The 17,958-nt window shown below is 46.5% G+C and overlaps 1 protein-coding gene across 17 annotated transcripts in view; it reads left to right on the forward strand.

The window, feature by feature from the left end:
* The window catches only part of COL6A3 (collagen type VI alpha 3 chain), a 110,595-nt gene that overhangs the window by 36,967 nt on the left and 55,670 nt on the right, over positions 1–17,958 (forward strand). For 15 of the 17 annotated variants that reach the window (XM_053362632.1, XM_053362656.1, XM_053362638.1 and 12 more), the window contains 6 exons: positions 2,602–3,204; positions 6,575–7,153; positions 8,793–9,365; positions 10,781–11,386; positions 13,935–14,537; positions 16,413–17,012. In XM_053362632.1, the coding sequence (XP_053218607.1) occupies positions 2,602–3,204; positions 6,575–7,153; positions 8,793–9,365; positions 10,781–11,386; positions 13,935–14,537; positions 16,413–17,012 (3,564 nt within the window). The remainder of the gene's footprint in view (positions 1–2,601; positions 3,205–6,574; positions 7,154–8,792; positions 9,366–10,780; positions 11,387–13,934; positions 14,538–16,412; positions 17,013–17,958) is intronic. The other 2 variants (XM_053362754.1, XM_053362744.1) reach the window with 2 other exon arrangements.

Raw genomic sequence — 17,958 nt, forward strand, 5'->3', positions numbered from 1 at the left:
TGTCACATAACTTGCTAGAATTGTATTTTGAGCTCCTTGTGGACAGTATGGAGCGTTTTCTGCTACTTACCAGTCATCTTCCAGGAATTGGATTGAAAGCCTTTGTGATAATAAAACTATGGAGGGGAAATAGAGCTGACCCATATGTGGATAATTAATAAAAGAATCAGCTGAGCACTTAGATTCAAAACATGGGGCTTTACATCTCTCCAGTGGGAGAGAGCCCCCAGCAGCATTAAAAACAGAATAAAGCAGCGGTATAGCATGGAATATAGGTTGTTAAACCCTTTTGCATATCCCATTTAGTGTCAGGCTTCGGAGAAACACCCCCCCCCCCAGCTGTGCATCAGCAGAGCAAAGAAATTAGAGTCCCTTACCTGTTTAAGAGTGTTTAATGATCAGAGCAAAAGAACAATGCAGCCATTCTCGGAATTAATCTTCCCTCCGACTTCCCCCTGAGTCATCTTCATCACTTCCTCCTTCTTGCAACCTGATCTCACAACCACTGAGCCTTCTGCATAGCAACCTTATCAGCTCTCCTTGCCCTTGGAGATAAAGGCTGAACACTTTCTAGTGAAGGGGAGTCCGTTATCTCTCTCTCTTCCTGTTCTGCTTCTCCTAGTTGTTCCCCACTCAGCTCTGCCCACCTGTTGTTTTCCGAACTACATCCCTCTGCAGACCAGTTCTCTAAATCTATGCTGCTCCACTGTTCCTGGGCAGCTTCAGGATCCTGGTCAGGAGCAGGAAGAGGGGAAGGTTCCCACCATTCCTCATCAGAGCTGTAATCCTCAGTCTGGTCTCTGACATTTAGTCTGCTATAAAGCTCTTTCCCCCACCCCCACCCCCGCAATGAATGGACCATGCACTCTTAAGTAAATTTAAGATGTTTCGCTTACTAAATCCAAAGGTCTAGTTCATGCATTATTCCATGCAGCAGCAAGGAGAACACAAAGGTGCAAAATACGGCAAATAGTTTCAAACATGTAGTTTGAACTTGGAGCAAGTTTAGTCATGTCCATCCTGGTCAGTTATATAGCGAGAAATGAAGTGAGAGAAAGGAGAAGAACCTTCACTTCCTCCGTCACAGAGAAGAGGGGTTGTCACCTATCTTTGTCTAGGAACAGAACTCTCTGGTCTTACACTTTTTTCTTCCCCAAACACTTTGACCCTGCAACTGGTCTAAAGTGAATTATTGTGAATTTGAAGGCTGAATTCAAGCTACCCTGCCCTGTTGTTCAAAGCTTCAGAATTACTACTGACTTAATTAGACTTTGATTCATTATGTCTTGTTGTACATTGTATGGTACTGAACCACACACGCCCACCCGTATTATACACCTATACAGTGGTACCTCGGGTTAAGTTCTTAATTCGTTCTGGAGGTCCGTTCTTAACCTGAAACTGTTCTTAACCTGAAGCACCACTTTAGCTAATGGGGCCTCCCACTGCCGCTGCACCGCCGGAGCACGATTTCTGTTCTCATCCTGCAGCAAAGTTCTTAACCCGAGGTACTATTTCTGGGTTAGCGGAGTCTGTGACCTGAAGTGTATGTAACCTGAAGCGTATGTAACCCGAGGTACCACTGTACTAGCTTTCTCCCTATTGAGTGCTGACTTCATTTTGCTTTGTAGGAGTAGTAAAGTAAAACATTAGTTTTAGGAGACAGATTAATTCCATTTAAAAAATAAGAAGCATGGACATGGAAAGATCAAAGAAATAACTTTTTTAAAAAAAGTTTCCTGGACTGGATTCTGGCCCTTCTAGTCACTTTCCTATTATAGAATCCAATTGCCCAGTTGAGCCGCGTTAGCAAATTCAGGAGGGAAGAAGTGGTTCAGATGAGCACATGGAAGTTCTGGCTGTGAAGCAAATATGGTGCCAATGGGCTCATGTCCTCATCTCCCGGTGCTGGGGGTGGGATCAGGGCTGGTAAAGAAGAAGATGGGGGAGGGCCCGGGAGGGAGCTTGGGGTAGGGCAGTTTACTGGGCCAATGTCTCAAGGTTGGAGGTATATAAATGGAAGTGGAGGTCCATCCTGAGAAGAGCAGGGCTGGGCAGTGAGTCTGATATCTTCAGATGGTGGGCAAAGGCAACACAGGTGGTACATTGTTGGGAGAAGACAGGTTTGTGGGAAGGAAAGGCAGCTCCATAGCAAAAAGGGAGGAGACCTGCTCCAGAGGCTTATTGCCTTCATGTCTTACCTGCAAGCTTCCTAAAGGCATCAGATTGGCCTCTGCTGGGAACAGGGTGCAGGCCTAGTGACCCCCCCATTGATCTGACACAACAGAGCTCTTCTTACCATCCTTATTTCACAGTGCAGAGCCCTGAACTGACTGTGTGACTATTGCAGAGGAATCTTCTGCAACACTATTAAAACCTTGTGTAAAAATGACCGAGCTGGATTTAGTACATTTGAATTGCAATACAGTTCAGTATAACTCAGCATAAACAAATGCGGGGGGGGGGGGGGGCGACGACAAAAAAAAGAAAGACACCTTTTGTAAGATGTAGCCCCTAGAAGGTATGTAGTGATAAGGAATTGATTGAACGAGTTAAGTAAGTAATGCTACTAATTATATGTTTGTATATTGTTGCTTGCAGTTGTTGAAGTCAATAGGAGGGACATAGTCTTCCTGATAGATGGCACAACAGCCTTGGGAGCTACCCCTTTTAGTGCAATTCGTGATTTTGTGGCCAAAATCATCCAGAAACTGGAAATTGGACCGGACCTTGTTCAAGTTGCAGTGGCACAATATGCAGAAACTGTAAGACCCGAGTTCTATTTCAACAGCTTCCAGAACAGAAAAGATGTCCTTGCAAGTGTCAGGAAAATAAGGCCAATGGGTGGTGCTGCACTCAACACAGGCTCTGCACTGAGGTATGTGAAAGACAACTTGTTCACCAGCGCTGCTGGAAGCAGGATCAATGAAGGCATACCATCAATGCTGGTCCTTATTACTGGTGGAAAGTCCCAAGATGATGTTGCCGAACCAGCACAGGAAGTGAAAAGGAATCGCATATTCATCCTGGCTGTTGGGGCCCGAAAAGCAGATCGTGCTGAACTAGAACAAATTGCCTACGAACCATCCCTAGTATTCACTCCTTCCGAGTTCCGCACGCCTATCCTGGTAAATACTCTCAATGATATTTTGTCACCCCTGAAGACACTGTCCGGATGGATTGAAGTGACACCAAGTGGAAAAGGTAAACACTGTTCTTGTTAAGTTCTAAAATGCATTCGACTTTTGTAAATAACACTGTTTTAAAAACAGCCTCCCCACCCCGGTTATTCATCCTCAGCAATGCTAATGATAATTTACGGTGGGTTTATTCGTCACTTTAGATTTCTCCAGGGCGCAGGGGTCTGTTTGGCAGGCCTCGTTTGCTGCAACCAACCCTTGAAACAGGCCTTCTGTCTTTCTCTTCTGTCACTTGCATCTCTAGGGAGCTGGTAGACTGCTAAATTCACCCAGGACATGATAGACTGCACTTATGGGATATAAATCTTTTGCAGTGAACACTTTTAAGAATCCTGAGCACTCTTGCCAGTGATGAAGATGGCAAAACTAATGCAGAACAACAGTGTTAGTTTTCTAAGGAGCTTTTATAATAATCCTGATTTTTTTCCTAATACAGAGCTCATTTATTCTAGAATTGCTAAATTTTAAAGCATTATCCTAAATTAAGATGAATATCACGGGAATATCTGTCACTTAACAAGCTTTTTCAAAATGTATGTCTCTTACTAATACAGTCTTGCATGATGCATATAAACAGTGGCATTTTTATTTTAAAATATAAATTAAAAATGTTCTAAATGTTCTTATACTTCAATATGTGTACATATATATATATATATATATTCTCTCTCTCTCTCTCTCTCTCTCTCTCTCTCTCCCTCTCCCTCTCCCTCTCCCTCTCCCTCTCTCTCCCTCTGTCTTTCCTCTCCCTCCCCACCCCGTTTCATTCCCTGCAGGTATTAGCATATGGGCATAAATTACAAATATCCCTTTCTATCTTATAATTACAATTAGGCTTTCAAACTATTGCCATATTTACACATTTAATAGCTGTGTGGGGCAGTGGCGTAGCGTGGGTTGTCAGCACCCGGGGCAAGGCAAGTAATTTGCGCCCCCTAACCCGTGGATTTTAGCACTCGAGTGCGAGCGCGCCCCCCTGCACCCCCACGCTACGCCACTGCTTCAGGCCCCCCAATAAAACATTTGAGGGGGCCAGTCCCCCCAGTTGATGGGCATTGCCAATGTGATCAACTATGCAGGGCGGGGCTTACCTGCCTCCCCCCCCCCCAATATCATACTGTATTCACGTTGGCACCCCTGATGAACTCAGCGGGGCTTACTTCTGCCCCGCAAGCCTTTGCACCTCCATGTCTCCTTTCCTCTCTATATGTAAGAGGGTGAAGGTCAGGCTGGCAGCGCAAATAAGGGCCCCGCTGCTGAAGGCCTCGCCCGCCATGACCTCCTGGTCCATGGGCAGGGCAAGAAAGTGCCTTTTCCTTGTTGGGGGAGTCTTAAATTTCAAACCATTATGATGATGATGATGATGATGATGATGATGAAGAAGAAGAATATCTAATGTGCATGGTTTCTCTACCTCCACCGACGACTAGCCACGTGCGAGGAGGAAGGCGGGCTCCCTTCACCTCCCCGTCCCCTCAAGGGAAAGGGAAAACGACGTGAGGAAAAGCGACGCGGGACAGCGAGTGAGGTTCTCCTCAGAGCCTTTTCCCGCCGCCCCCTCGCAAGACAGCCCTGAAGCCGAGCGCGGAGTGAGGGGCGGTCTCGAGGCGGCATGAGGAGCGCTGCATCAAGGGCGCCCGCGGGCGCAGTGGCGGCTCCTGTCAGGGCACGAGGCGGGCCCAGCGCCTCTCCCCCACCCACCCCGTCCGCCCACCCATATCCCGCTCAGGAGGGGCCGGTGGGCTGGCAAGCGCTTCACAGCAGCAGCACCAGAGAGGGAAAGAAGTCCGCCTCCCGCCACCGCCGCCTCTTCATCCCCAGCAGCAACTTCCCTGCCCGGCTCCCTGCCGCCGCCTCCTCCTTCTCTCCCTGCTTTGCAGTAGCAGCCGCCGCCGCCACCGCTCCTCCTCTCCTCCCGGGGACGATGTTCTGGCTCCTCAGCGGCAGCTCCCGAGCCGTGTCCCCGCGGTGCCTCCGCTCCCCCGGGCTCCCCTTCGCCGCCTGGCTCCTGCTGCACCACCTGGGGGCAGCGCCCATGGCCGGGGCTTCCTCCTTCCCGAGACATGGGGCTCTGCTATAGCCTGCGCCCGAGGCTCTTCGGCGACTCCGGAGGCGGCGAGCGCGCCCCCCCAGATGTTGCGCCCGGTGCGGCCAGCCCCCCCTGCACCCCCCACGCTACGCCACTGGTGTGGGGTGGAGAACCTCGGACTTGAGGGCCAAATTTGGACTGCTAAGCTTCCAAATTTGGCCCACAAGGCTGTTCCCCCTAAACCAGTGGTTCCCAATTAGCTAAGTACTGTAGAGCCCTTGTTTTTCAAAAGCCAAGCCATGGACTTACTACTTTGGATAATATTGATATCTCTATGGTAGTTTTCCAAATCTTTACTACGGTCATAGACCAGCATAAGCTAAAAGCACCTCCATATATAAATAAAACATGCTAGATAAACAATAAGGCAACTTCAGAAGTAGAGGGTGCACATGCTCATTCTCTCAGTTGCAGTAGTTTTTGTTATGTGAATGGTGCCATGGATCCCCTGGGTGGGTTATGTGGACCCCCTGGGGTCTGTGGGCCACCAGTTAGGAACCACTGCCCTAAACCAGGCACATCTGGTGTTATATCTGATGTCAGGTGTGAGTTAGATGAAGACACGGCTGCAGAAAGCAGGGCTGAAGTGGACCAGCGCAGTCAGGCATGGAAGGTGGCAGGGCTGGGCACAGGACGCAAGGGGTCTCGCGAGAGTGTCCCTGCTCTAGTCATGTGGGGGATTTGAATGCCTTCTAGATATGGATCAATCCGTTCCTGCTTTTTCAGGTGCTCCATAGACTCATTTGGGGAGGGAACAGAAAGGACCTAATCCATCCCAGGAGGGGATTTAGCAGGTGCACTGGTGCTTCAGCGGAGACATCTGTGGGCCTGTGCACATGTGCTGACACATTTATGAAAGTATAAAAGCCTCTAGGATCTGGTCTTGGTCCAAAGACATTGTCAAGTGAGTGCTGAGGATCAGGCTCTTTTGGAACTTTCCAGTCCATTTTTGATGCCCGATAATACCAATTGGATACTTAAAATTGTTCTGAGCTTTCAGATCCAGTTTAAAAATCCATTTACACTGAAGTTCACTGGCAATTTTAAACATGAAAGAGTCCCTGCTTGCGTCACATGTAGACAGAAAACCTAAAATGTAGTTGGGCGTGCTTTGAACCATCATGACACTTCACTCGTTTCTTCCTTCCATCTCTTCATGGCTGTCCTGTTTCTCTTCTCTCTCACAAGGTGAACATGTGTGTACAGCAAATGTTGTATGCACACATGACAAATTCTGGTATGTTTTTCTGTGATTTCTTACATTATTTTCTGTGCTCTACTGCAGTTCTGTTAAATAAAAGGGATATCATCTTTCTTTTGGATGGATCAGCCAACGTTGGAAATGCCAACTTCCCATTGGTCCGTGACTTTGTTGTGAGTCTGGTTGGCTCTCTTGATGTTGGAATTGATGATATACGAATCGGCCTAGTGCAATTTAGTGAGAATCCGAAAACAGAATTCTTTTTAAACACTTTTCTAACCAAGGCAGAGGTACTCGATCATCTAAGGCAATTGAGACTCCTTGGGGGATCAATACTGAATACTGGCGCTGCGCTAGACTTTGTCCGTGAAAATCATTTCACCGAAGCCGGTGGGAGCAGGATAGATGAAAGCGTTCCTCAGGTTCTAGTCTACCTTGCGGCAGGGCGATCTGTTGATTCATTCGAACAGGCTGCCCATTCCTTAGCTCGTGCAGGAGTGCTGACCTTCTGCGTTGGTGTTAAAGATGCTGATTTGACAGAACTTCAGCGGATTGCATACAATCCACAAATGGTATTTCTTAAGGATGAATTCAGTTCTCTTGCAAACGTGCCACAGGAAATGATTGGTCAAATAACAACATATTATGTTGAAGAATCAGCAGGTAATTTGTTCCTTTCTTCATTCAAAATGGATTTAAGAATGGTTTTGTTTTATCTTGCAGGTATGTTTCAAATGGCATGAAACATTTTGCCCCAGCTGTGATTTAGAGGCATTGCACACATTGTGAAATTCATGCAGGGAACCTGTTTCCGTGCACGTAACGAGCATCACGGATGAAGGCTGCCACGTGTGACTGCCGCAGCATCCCTAACATGTTCCTTCCATGTTGGAATTTTCTGAAGAAGCCCTTAGGGCTGTTTCACACATTCTAGATCTATGCACAGAGTATAAATAGAAATGCGGTTGGCTGGTGCGAACCCAAGTGCACTGTTTTGCATAACGATTGCACGTGCATTTATTTTACCATTTGGACATATCTCGAGAAGCTACAGTTGACAAAATAGATACATGAGGAGTGCTCATTTTTTTCTTTCTATAGCTTTACTTTTATTTTTTAAATCAAACTATCTTGCTCCTCCTTGCTCTATGATACATTTGAAAAGAAGTGCGTAACATTTATAACAGTGTCTGAGGGTGCAGCTTCCGTGCTCTTCACCCGCATCTCATCCCCCTTTCTTTGTTCCGAAGGGGTGGGGAAGATGAACTGTCTGTGCACACAATAAAATAGAAGCCCGATAAACACACAGAAAGTGACTTGCTGTCTCCCAGGCAGAATCCTAGAGTAGTAAAGCTCTCCAGAGGCCTTTAGTCCTATGCGCTGCCAATGTAGGAGATCCACTGCTGGGTGTCCCTCCTGCCCTCTGTTTCAAAAATGCCTAGCAAAGGGGAGACTACCACCTTCCAGGGCAGTCCATTTCATTTCAAGCAGCTCGTACCATCAGAAAGTGCCACAATCTTCACTTCGCTGGTTAGCAGGCCGGCAGCCACTGCCTGAGCCTGTGCCGATAGCCCTGCTCCTCCTCCTTCCTTTTATCCAGCCCCTTAAGGGATGCAGGAGGTGCCTGCCACTGGATGGTGGGCTGTGGCCACCTGAGCCTGTGGGGATATCCTCCCCATGTGCCCTCCAACTAGAATAGGACAAAGTAGGCAGCTACCTGAACATGCTCCTTCCTTCCCTCCCCAACTTCGTAAGAAGTAAGCCCCAGCGTGGGGCAAAGGAAGCACTCCGGCTAGCAGGCAGCAGTGGCAGCCTAAGCAACAGTACTTGGTTCAAGAACTCCTTGCCAGAAAAAAGCACTGGCTATGATAGGAGAAGGCACACTTCTGTACCATCCATCTTCTTTAGAGCCTTAAAGACAGAAGCCTCATTTCTCTACGATGTGATGCTCTCCCTGTGTTGATGACAGAAAGCTGCAAGTACTAAGGTCTGGTTTAGGCGTTTCGAAGAAGCTGGAATCATTTCCACTTCCTCATTTTTAGGTTCACTGATTGCACATCTCAATAATATAGTTCTCAGGATGCATAATACATTAAAAGTACCAATAACACTCTCCTGGAAGTTCTAGAATGTTTTCCAGTGATTCCACAATTTGGGGGTTTTAAGGAAAGGTGCTATAGAAAGGCCCAAAGCCTGAATTCTTCCTCTTACATAATCAAGATCGCTCTGATTTCTTATCTCCTAGTTTGCAAAATAAATCTGCAATATCTTTTTGTGTATTAAACATTTTCATTTCTCTTAGTTCCAGAAAACAAGTTTGATATCTTGTTCTTGATTGATGGCTCAGCCAACCTTATGGGTCAGTTTGTTGCTGTTCGGGACTTTTTGCACCGGCTTATTACTGACCTGGATGTGGGTCCTGATGCCATACGTGTAGCTGTGGCACAGTTTAGTGATAACGTGCAACTTGAGTTCAACTTTAAAGATATCCCAAACAAGCAAGACATCCTTCAAAAAGTGAAAAGAATGAAGATAAAAACAGGGAGGTTGCTCAACATTGGTGCTGCGTTAGATTACGCCATGAAGGAAATATTTGTGAAGAGTGCTGGAAGCAGGATTGAGGAAAGAGTGCCACAACTACTTATGCTCCTTGCTGCTGGGAAATCAAGCGATAGTGTGGATAACCCTGCTGATGCTCTGAAACAAACTGGAGTTATTCCTTTTGCTATCAAATCCAGGACTGCAGATCGTAGCGAATTAGAAAAGATAGCTTTTGACCCTCAATTTGTGCTAGTTGCTGACTCCCTTTCCAGAATTGGAGACCTACAATTTCAAATAGGCAGTCTGCTGAAAGCCATTCCGTCTCAGCCATCAGGTATTCATTTCTGCAGTTTTCGTCTTTTTCTTTGAAGCATGCACAAGAAGTTGTAAATATGAAAATGCTGGCTAGCTGCAATTTGCTCAAAGCATTTAGGAGAGTCTGTTTACTTTGAAAAAGTCTCAAATAGATAATTCTTGATGCATGTAAAGTGCAGGGAGTGTTGTGCTTCCTCTTTGCATGTGGGAGACCTCATTCACGTCTCTTCCCAGATACAAACGTCAGTGAGTGTGCAGCTATAAGGTGCTTCCCATATATAATGAAGTGCAGTAGTGATACTAACAGGCTTTGAGTTGGGGGAAGTTTGAAAACAGACCCCCCAGTTTGGAAATCCAGGCTCTGTCATGAGCCCAGCACCAATCTGTATGATAGATTATATCAGAAAGAACACAAGGCAACTGTTATATTTTACCTGTCAGCATAGTAGTCTTTTGCTTTTTATGACTGCTTGCTATAGGTAAAGCACTCGCCCTCTCTCATTATTAAATGCTGCTTCTCCATCCTATAGCTGCTTATTTGCTTGCAGTACAGTATAGCATGGCCATTTTCAGCCTGATGTGTGGGAAAGTAAAGCCAGTGTAAATGAGGGTTAATTTAAGTAGGGGCCCATCCACACGTCCTTTTGTGCCCCATATCTAGGGACAGGTCTGGGCTCTCCAGGTCCATGAGCATTGTCTTTTCTTTTCTTTTCTTTTCTTTTCTTCTCTTTTCTTTTCTTCTCTTGCACTTTTATCTGGGAAAGCTGCATTTTACAGCTGAAACGTAGCAAACAGCAATTGGGTTTTCCACAGATAGTCATTCATTCTGATTCAGTGGTTAAAACATGGGTTTTCTTATGGAAAGTGCCAGGACAAAACAAAAACAAAAACCCCATTTGGACACAGACCTGGGAAGCCCAGAGCTGTGTCTCGAAAGCCTGTAGCAAAGGTATGTGTAGATGAGCCTTTGAAGTGACCCTGAGTGTGGAAGAGGGAACTTTCAAGTATTTGCTACTGAGATGGGAGCAGGAAACAGAGAGAAAATGAAACTTCACAGTGCACAGGAATCTCTTGGTTTCTGAAGGCCCCCCCGCTGAAGCATTTCAAATCAAGACTCTCTTCTTTGGGCTCAATCACACCACCTGCTTCTTCAGGAAAACTGCTTGAACAGTCACTCTGACTTTCACTGGCTCTCACCAGCAAAACTGCTTAAGCTGGTAATCTTTTTAACCAATTCCTGTACCTATTTGAGGTTTTACTTCTCTTCATTCCCTGTGCTGGTGCCTTCCCTCATTTCTCCCCCTCAGTTTTCTTTTCACGCTGGGAGCAAAAGCATGCAAAATTTAATAGGCAAATGAGAGCTTACCCTTTTCTTTATGTGACACTTGATTGTATTCCCTTTTTTTTCTCATAACCCCCACATTTCTTCAACAGCTGAGGAATCTCCGAAGAAGGATGTTGTGTTTCTGATAGACGGTTCGGATGGCATGCGAAGCATTTTCCCAGAGGTGAAGTCCTTTGTGCAAGGTTTGGTCAACAGTTTGGACATTGGTCCCGACAAAGTTCAGGTGGCCGTGGCCCAGTACACCAGCCGTGTGCAGCCGGAGTTTCTTCTGAATCGCTACCAAGACAAGGCCGAAGTGATCAGGGCCATCCAGAGATTGACTGCCATGGGAGGCCCTGCCCCTTATACAGGGGCTGCCCTTAACTACCTGAGGAGCAATGTATTCACCAGGCAGGCTGGAAGCAGGTTGTCTGAAGGGGTCCCGCAGTTATTGATCCTGCTGACTGCGGAAAAGTCAAGCGATGATGTCACAAGGCCTGCTGTGGATCTCAAGACGAGGGGTGCGGTGCCGTTTGGCATTGGGATTAGAAATGCAGATGCCACTGAGATGCAGACAATTTCTTTCGTTCCTCAGTTTGCGAACCTTGTGCCAGGTGTCGCTCAGCTGGGCTCCTTAAGAGAAACGCTTTCACAAATGGTGGCTGAGTTGACCGGGCCAAAAATAACCGCTTTGGCCACAGCGCTTCCTAGCCCAGGTGAAAAGAAACTTCTTAACTCTTGAACCTGTGTTATAATTATGTTCCTAGTACACACAAACACATTGTGGTTATGAATCAGCCCAAGTTGGTGGAGGCAGCGGGGGTTGTTGAGCCCTTTCTGCAGCATCTGGTTCAAAATGGGCACAGGGCTATTGCAGCAGCACTGATCACATTTGCCAGGGCTTGTTTTGGCTTCCCCAGTGGCTGCTTAAAGAGCATAAAATCTCGCAAAAACATTTTACACAAGAACCGTATGGTGGGGGAGATGCCAGAATTACTGCACACAAAATGGCAGCCCTGAGTCTGGGTACTGTTATCTGCACCCAGAATGGATGGTTACACTACCAGTGGGGAATGTCTCGCCTGCGGAAGGCAGGGAACTTCCTGTGTGTATGTTTGTGTGCATTTATAAGGTTCCAGGGATTACTCTTGGGTTATGCTTTCTGATTGTGTTGCTGGCTACATTATCTTCTGTGACCCAGATTTATCGTGCCGCAGCCTTGGGCTGATGCGGATAAAAGCAGCAGGGCTGGTGGGCTCCATGAAGGTTTGTGCAGTAGGAGAGAAGCAAAATGGCCATCCTACTGCATGTTGTGCCCACTTCACACCCTGGCAAACTATGGTTTGCACTAGTCGTAACCCCAAATGCTTCCAGATGGGCAACAGGCAAACCAGGGCTTAATGCTGCTTTTTCTGTTTTCATTTCACATTAGCTCAGCCATCCTGTTTCTCAGTTTCAGAGTAGTGATGACCATCCTATGGATTGCCTATTTAGACATCATGCCAGGCTATAATTAACATAAACCATGATTTGCAAACTTCATACTATACAGTGGTGCCTCGCAAGACGAAAATAATCCGTTCCACGAGTCTCTTCGTCTAGCGGTTTTTTCGTCTTGCAAAGCAACCCTATTAGCGGATTAGCGGATTAGCGCTATTAGCGGCTTAGCGGCTATTAAAGGCTTAGCGGCTAAAAGGCTATTAGCGGCTTAGCGGCTATTAAAGGCTTAGCGGCTTAGCGGCTAAAAGGCTATTAGCGACTTAGCGGCTATTAAAGGCTTAGCAGCTTAGCGGCTAAAAGGCTATTAGCGCCTTAGCGGCTTAGAAAAAGAGGGGGGAAAGCGAAAAAAATCGCAAGACTCGCAAGACGTTTCCGTCTTGCGAAGCAAGCCCATAGGGAAACTCGTCTTGCGAAGCACATCGAAAAACGGAAAACCCTTTCATCTAGCGGGTTTTTCGTCTGGCGAGGAATTCGTCTTGCGGGGCACCACTGTAGTTTCTGACAGAGGAATTCAATGTCACACTAATTTGATTGTTGTGTCAGCATTGGCATTTCTACTTGTCAGTCAAAAAGTTCTCTGCTCTCCTTCCCCACGCCAATTGGGGGGAGGGCATGGGGGGAGGACATGAAGAGGGAAATCCCATAGTGCAAGTAGGACTTTTTGTGCTGTCTCCCACTAGCATACCCAGGGCTTTTCTTCATCCAGAACTCACTGGAACTTAGTTCCAGCCCCTCTCAGGTAGGCGCCATTGCCATTATAAGAGAACAATAGTTTTCCATCACTAAGATTGTGAGCTAAAATTGTCAGGAGAAACACTGATCAACTTTGCCAAGCTCACTTTGTGTAGCTTTTACTGAGTGTACATTTAGCTTCAGTGCCATATTGCTGATAAAGTTGTACCTCGGCTCCTGAATGCCTTGGAAGTCAAACGTTCCAGCTCCTGAATGATTGAAAACCGGAACGTTGAAAACCGGTTTTTGAACGTTCTTTTGGAAGCCAAATGTCCAACGGGGCTTCCGATTGGCTGCAGGAGCTTCCTGCAGCCAACCAGAAGCCACACTTGGGAAGTCGACTGTAATCTAAAATTACTACTACCGTATTTTTCGCACCATAGGACGCACTTTTTCCCCTCCAAAAATGAAGGGGAAATGTGTGTGCGTCCTATGGTGCGAATGCAGGCTTTCGCTGAAGCCTGGAGAGCTAGAGGCATCGGTGCGCACCGACCCCTCTCGCTCTCCAGGCTTCAGGAAGCTCTCCGCAAGCCTTGCAAGCCCGGCGGGAGTTCCCGCGGGCTCACAAGGCTTGCGGGCAGCAGCCTGCAGCCCCAGCGAGTGTCCGCAAGCCTTGCGCGCCCGGCGGGAGCGCGTGAGGCTTGGCGCGGCAACCTGTCGCCCGAAGCACGGGGAGCCCTCCGGAGGGCTCTCCGTGCTTCGGGCGAGTGTCTGCAAGCCTTGCGCGCCCGGCGGGAGGTCCCGACGGGCGCGCGAGGCTTGGGGCGGCAGCCTGTCACCCGAAGCACGGGGAGCCCTCCGGAGAGTGCCCCGTGCTTCGGGCAGGTGTGCGCAAGGCTTGGGGCGGCAGCCGCGGCTGGGGGGGTGGAATATATTTTTTTTATTCATTCCCCCCCCCCCAAAAAAACGAGGTGCGTCCTATGGGCCGGTGCGCCCTATAGAATGAAAAATACGGTATTTGTGCCTTTCAAATGTGTTGCTTGTATAATTTATTTGTACTAGTGTCTTCTAAAGTCTTCCTTTTTTCTATAGTGGATGAGAGGAGAGATGTTGTGTTCCTTATTGACGGCTCCCAGTTTGCAGCTACTGAATTTCCTTCAGTTGTTGAGTTTATTGAGAGACTTGTAAACAATATGAACGTGGGCTCTGCTTCTACTCGGGTCTCTGTGATTCAGTTCAGCAATGACCCCAGGGTGGAATTTCTGCTGAATGCACATTCCACCAAGGATGAGGTTCAAGCTGCAGTGAGAAGACTCAGACCCAAAGGAGGGAGGCAAGTCAACCTTGGATCTGCCCTAGAATATGTGTCAAAGAACATATTTACGAAGCCCTCAGGAAGTCGCATAGAAGAGGGCGCACCTCAGTTTTTAATAATTCTCTTTTCCCGCCCACCTGATGATGATTTAGAGGATCCTGTAGTCCAAGTCAAGAGTGTTGGTGTGGCACCATTTCCTATTGGAGTGAACATGGATTATGAGGAATTGGTCAAAATAGCTCTTAGCCCTCAGTATGTGTTCCAGATATCAACCTATCAGGATCTTCCAAGTCTGGAACAGAAATTGCTGGCCCCTGTTACAACACTAACTTCACAGCAGATACAAAGCCTTATTGGTGAGACAAGTTATCCCCCTATAGGTAAGATTGCTGTCTGTTTTTGTTTGTTTAAACCATTTTCTCATCTCCCATTAGATAACCCACCTCTTCCATCTTATAGGGAAACTTCTTACCTGGCCACATGTCACAACAACTGCTGCAGAATTGCACCAGTCTGAAGGCTTAGGAGTTTGAAGAGTTTGCAGAATGTTCTGGGGCTCTTGTTACGATAACTAGCACGGGGTCACATTAGCTTCTGTTCCTCTTAGGAAGGATGCTAAAAGTAGGATAGAAGATCCTTTACTTCCCCTCATTCCTGACATCACTATGTAAGGTTCTTAATCTGTATTTGGGTGGGTGAGGGCAATAGCTAGCTTTCTTTGCTAGCCAGATCTGCCGCATTTTCAGGTAGCGTTTTTTAAAGGAGAATAAACAATCTCCTTATGATCAGTTAAAGCATCTGTAATTCTCTTGCCTAAGAGAATTGGTTTATATGTATGGTGGTGCCTGATGGTGCCCATTGAGTGTTAGCTCACAAAAGCATAAGTTGAATCAGGGCCGTAGTGTCTCCTGTAGCATGCTGGGGGGCGGGGGGGGGCGGTGCTGCTGCTTCCAGGCGGTGCACTTGTGCACCGGAGCCCGCCACTTCCACCCCCCAAGTCAGGCCTGACCATTGGCCTGATCCAGCAGGCTGTTCATATGTTCTGATGTTCTGTCTCAGATGCCAACATAACTTGGGTACTATGCAGTTTCACTTGTTGAGGGAGGGATTTGCTGCTCCACTTCACATGGCAAAATGACTTGAGCCAGCTCCATCAAGTGATCTTGTTCTAGAACACAATATTCAAATGTCATTTGGTGGATATAAGGGTATACGAAGAGCCCTGCTGGATCAAGCCATATCTAGTCTTAGCATTCTGTTCTCACAATGGCCAACCAAATGCCTGTGGAAAGACCTGAAGGAGGACATAAACCTCTTAAAATGGTGCCTCTGTTTCATGGGTTCAGAGATAAATTTCTGCTTTTGGATATACATATTTAAATAAGGAAAATGGTTAGCTAAACAAATGTAATGATCAAGATATTCTTTGGGTTTACAGTGGTACCTCAGGTTAAGTACTTAATTCGTTCAGGAGGTCTATACTTAACCTGAAACTGTTCTTAACCTGAAGCACCACTTTAGCTAATGGGGCCTCCTGCTGCTGCCGCGCTGCCGGAGCACGATTTCTGTTCTTATCCTGAAGCAAAGTTCTTAACCCAAGGTACTATTTCTGGGTTAGCAGAGTCTGTAACCTGAAGTGTATGTAACCTGAGGTACCACTGTATAATGAATATTAATACCCAAGAGGAGAGGTTACTGTTGTCTCACCCCTTAATGCTTGCACACAACTGTATCAGCATACAATGCTAGCTTAATGTTTCTAAACTCCAAGAGAAATGTGAAATAATTTGTAGTATTGCAGTAGCAGAAATGGAATCCTGCTGCTAGCTGAAACACACTTTCTTGGAAATGAAATCCACTGACATTAATGTTGCCTGCAAGTAGTTGTGGTTAAGACTAGGTGTTAGGATACTGACATTAGAAATGTGTTTAAAAGCTAGAGTCAAGCTTCAGAAGCCTATTTTGTACAGATTTGCATAAACACATTTTTGAAAACGCTGCACATAGAAAAAAGCACCTACAGCTTACAAAATGCTAAACTGGTTTACCCGGTGTTTGTTACACTGCCTTTTACAGAGTTCCATCATTGGTCCACCTTCCCCAATATTGTCTGTTCTGACTGGCAGTGGCTGTCTATGTTCTCAGCCACTTCTCCCCAAGCTGCTTTTAACTGGAAATGCCAGGAATTGAGCCTGGCATTAGTGTAAGAAGAAAGCCAGTGACACTCCTCTTTGCTGCATTTTTCCTTCCTGCAGATATTGACAGCGAAGCAAAGGACATTGTCTTTGTCATCGACACCTCTGACAATGTCAAGCGGGACGATGCTGCTCACATTCGAGATTTTATTATCCAGATTGTCCAGATGTTGGAAATTTCACCAAGCAAAACAAGAGTTGGTGTTGTCCAATTCAGCAATGTTGTATTCCCTGAGTTCTCCTTAAAAGAGCACCAAACAAGAGGTGCTGTCATAGACAGCCTTCGGCGCTTGCGGTACAAAGGAGGTGCTCCCCTGAATGTTGGAAAAGCCTTGGAGTTTGTTATGAAGAACTACTTTGTTAAATCTGCAGGCAGTAGAAGAGAAGATGGAGTCCCACAGCATTTAGTTCTTTTGCTTGGGGGGAGATCGGAGGATGATGTCAGCAGACCTGCTGCCAAGATGCAGACATCTGGGATTAAAAGCCTGGGTGTAGGATCAGGGAATGCAGACAACGAAGAACTGCGAATAATTACCAATGATCCCCGAACTGTATTTTTCGTGAGAGAGTTTACTGAGCTCCCATCAATAGGGAAAAGGTTTTATGCATCATTTGAGGCACCTCAAGAACCGACACTTTCGCCGCCTGACATTTTCCCTGGTTAGTCTTTCATTTCAAAACAAATATTTTTGAATGTAGTAATGGGGAAATACTGCGTTTTTAGAGGAATTTTAGAGGAAATGAGACCTTTGCACTCTCATTTCACACACACAAAAAGACCAAGTGGGCCTGTTCTTTAGCGGAGGAAATGTCCCCTCACCCCTTCCCTGGTGATGTGGTGTTTGTGGCTCAGAGTCTCCACAGCGTGTCTTGACTCCAGCGACTGAAGGGAGATGTATTCACCTTTCTCACCGCTCACTGGAATTTGATTTCCTGTTTGATTCAGTCGTGGGCAGGTCTGGGGGCGGGGCCACTGAGGGGGTGGGGCCTGAGACGGACCCTTGGGAGCCTTCACTCAAGTCCACTCCCATGATTTAAAAGCTGGCCTGGCCTTGGACTGACCCCATATAAATTTGAACGTGACTGGCACGCACTGTGTGATGAGGGGAGCACTGCTACTTTGGTATAGGCCATAAGAATAAATTTGATAGTTTCCAGAAGAGGAACCTTTCAGAGTGTAATGATAATGGATTGATTCATATGTTAAATGAGGTATACAAGCTAAAGGCCATTCCAGTGTTTCAGTCTTTGCTCATAATACCAATAATCCTTCACCACCCTTTTGATACTACTAATGGGGGTGAGAGCAAATGTTCACACCCCAAAGCCCTTTCCCATTTTGCTTGATAGAGATACCGAACTTTCATCCTTCAAGCAGAAGGTAATCACCTGAATCAGCTCTTTCTTTCTTTTTTGCTCTCCCCATGTGATAATTTTATTCTTTTAGAATCCAAAATCTTTAAAAAACATATCTTCATTATCCTGACATCACATTTTAATAATAGGATACAAAATAAAATCATCTACAAAATTATCACATAGGGGGCACAGGAGCCTACCTTAAAAACCCCAACATTGAAAATGGGGTGTAGGGGTGGGATGTTAC

This window comes from Podarcis raffonei, chromosome 1, assembly GCF_027172205.1.
Source record: "Podarcis raffonei isolate rPodRaf1 chromosome 1, rPodRaf1.pri, whole genome shotgun sequence".
In the NCBI taxonomy this organism is placed as follows: Eukaryota; Metazoa; Chordata; class Lepidosauria; order Squamata; family Lacertidae; genus Podarcis; species Podarcis raffonei.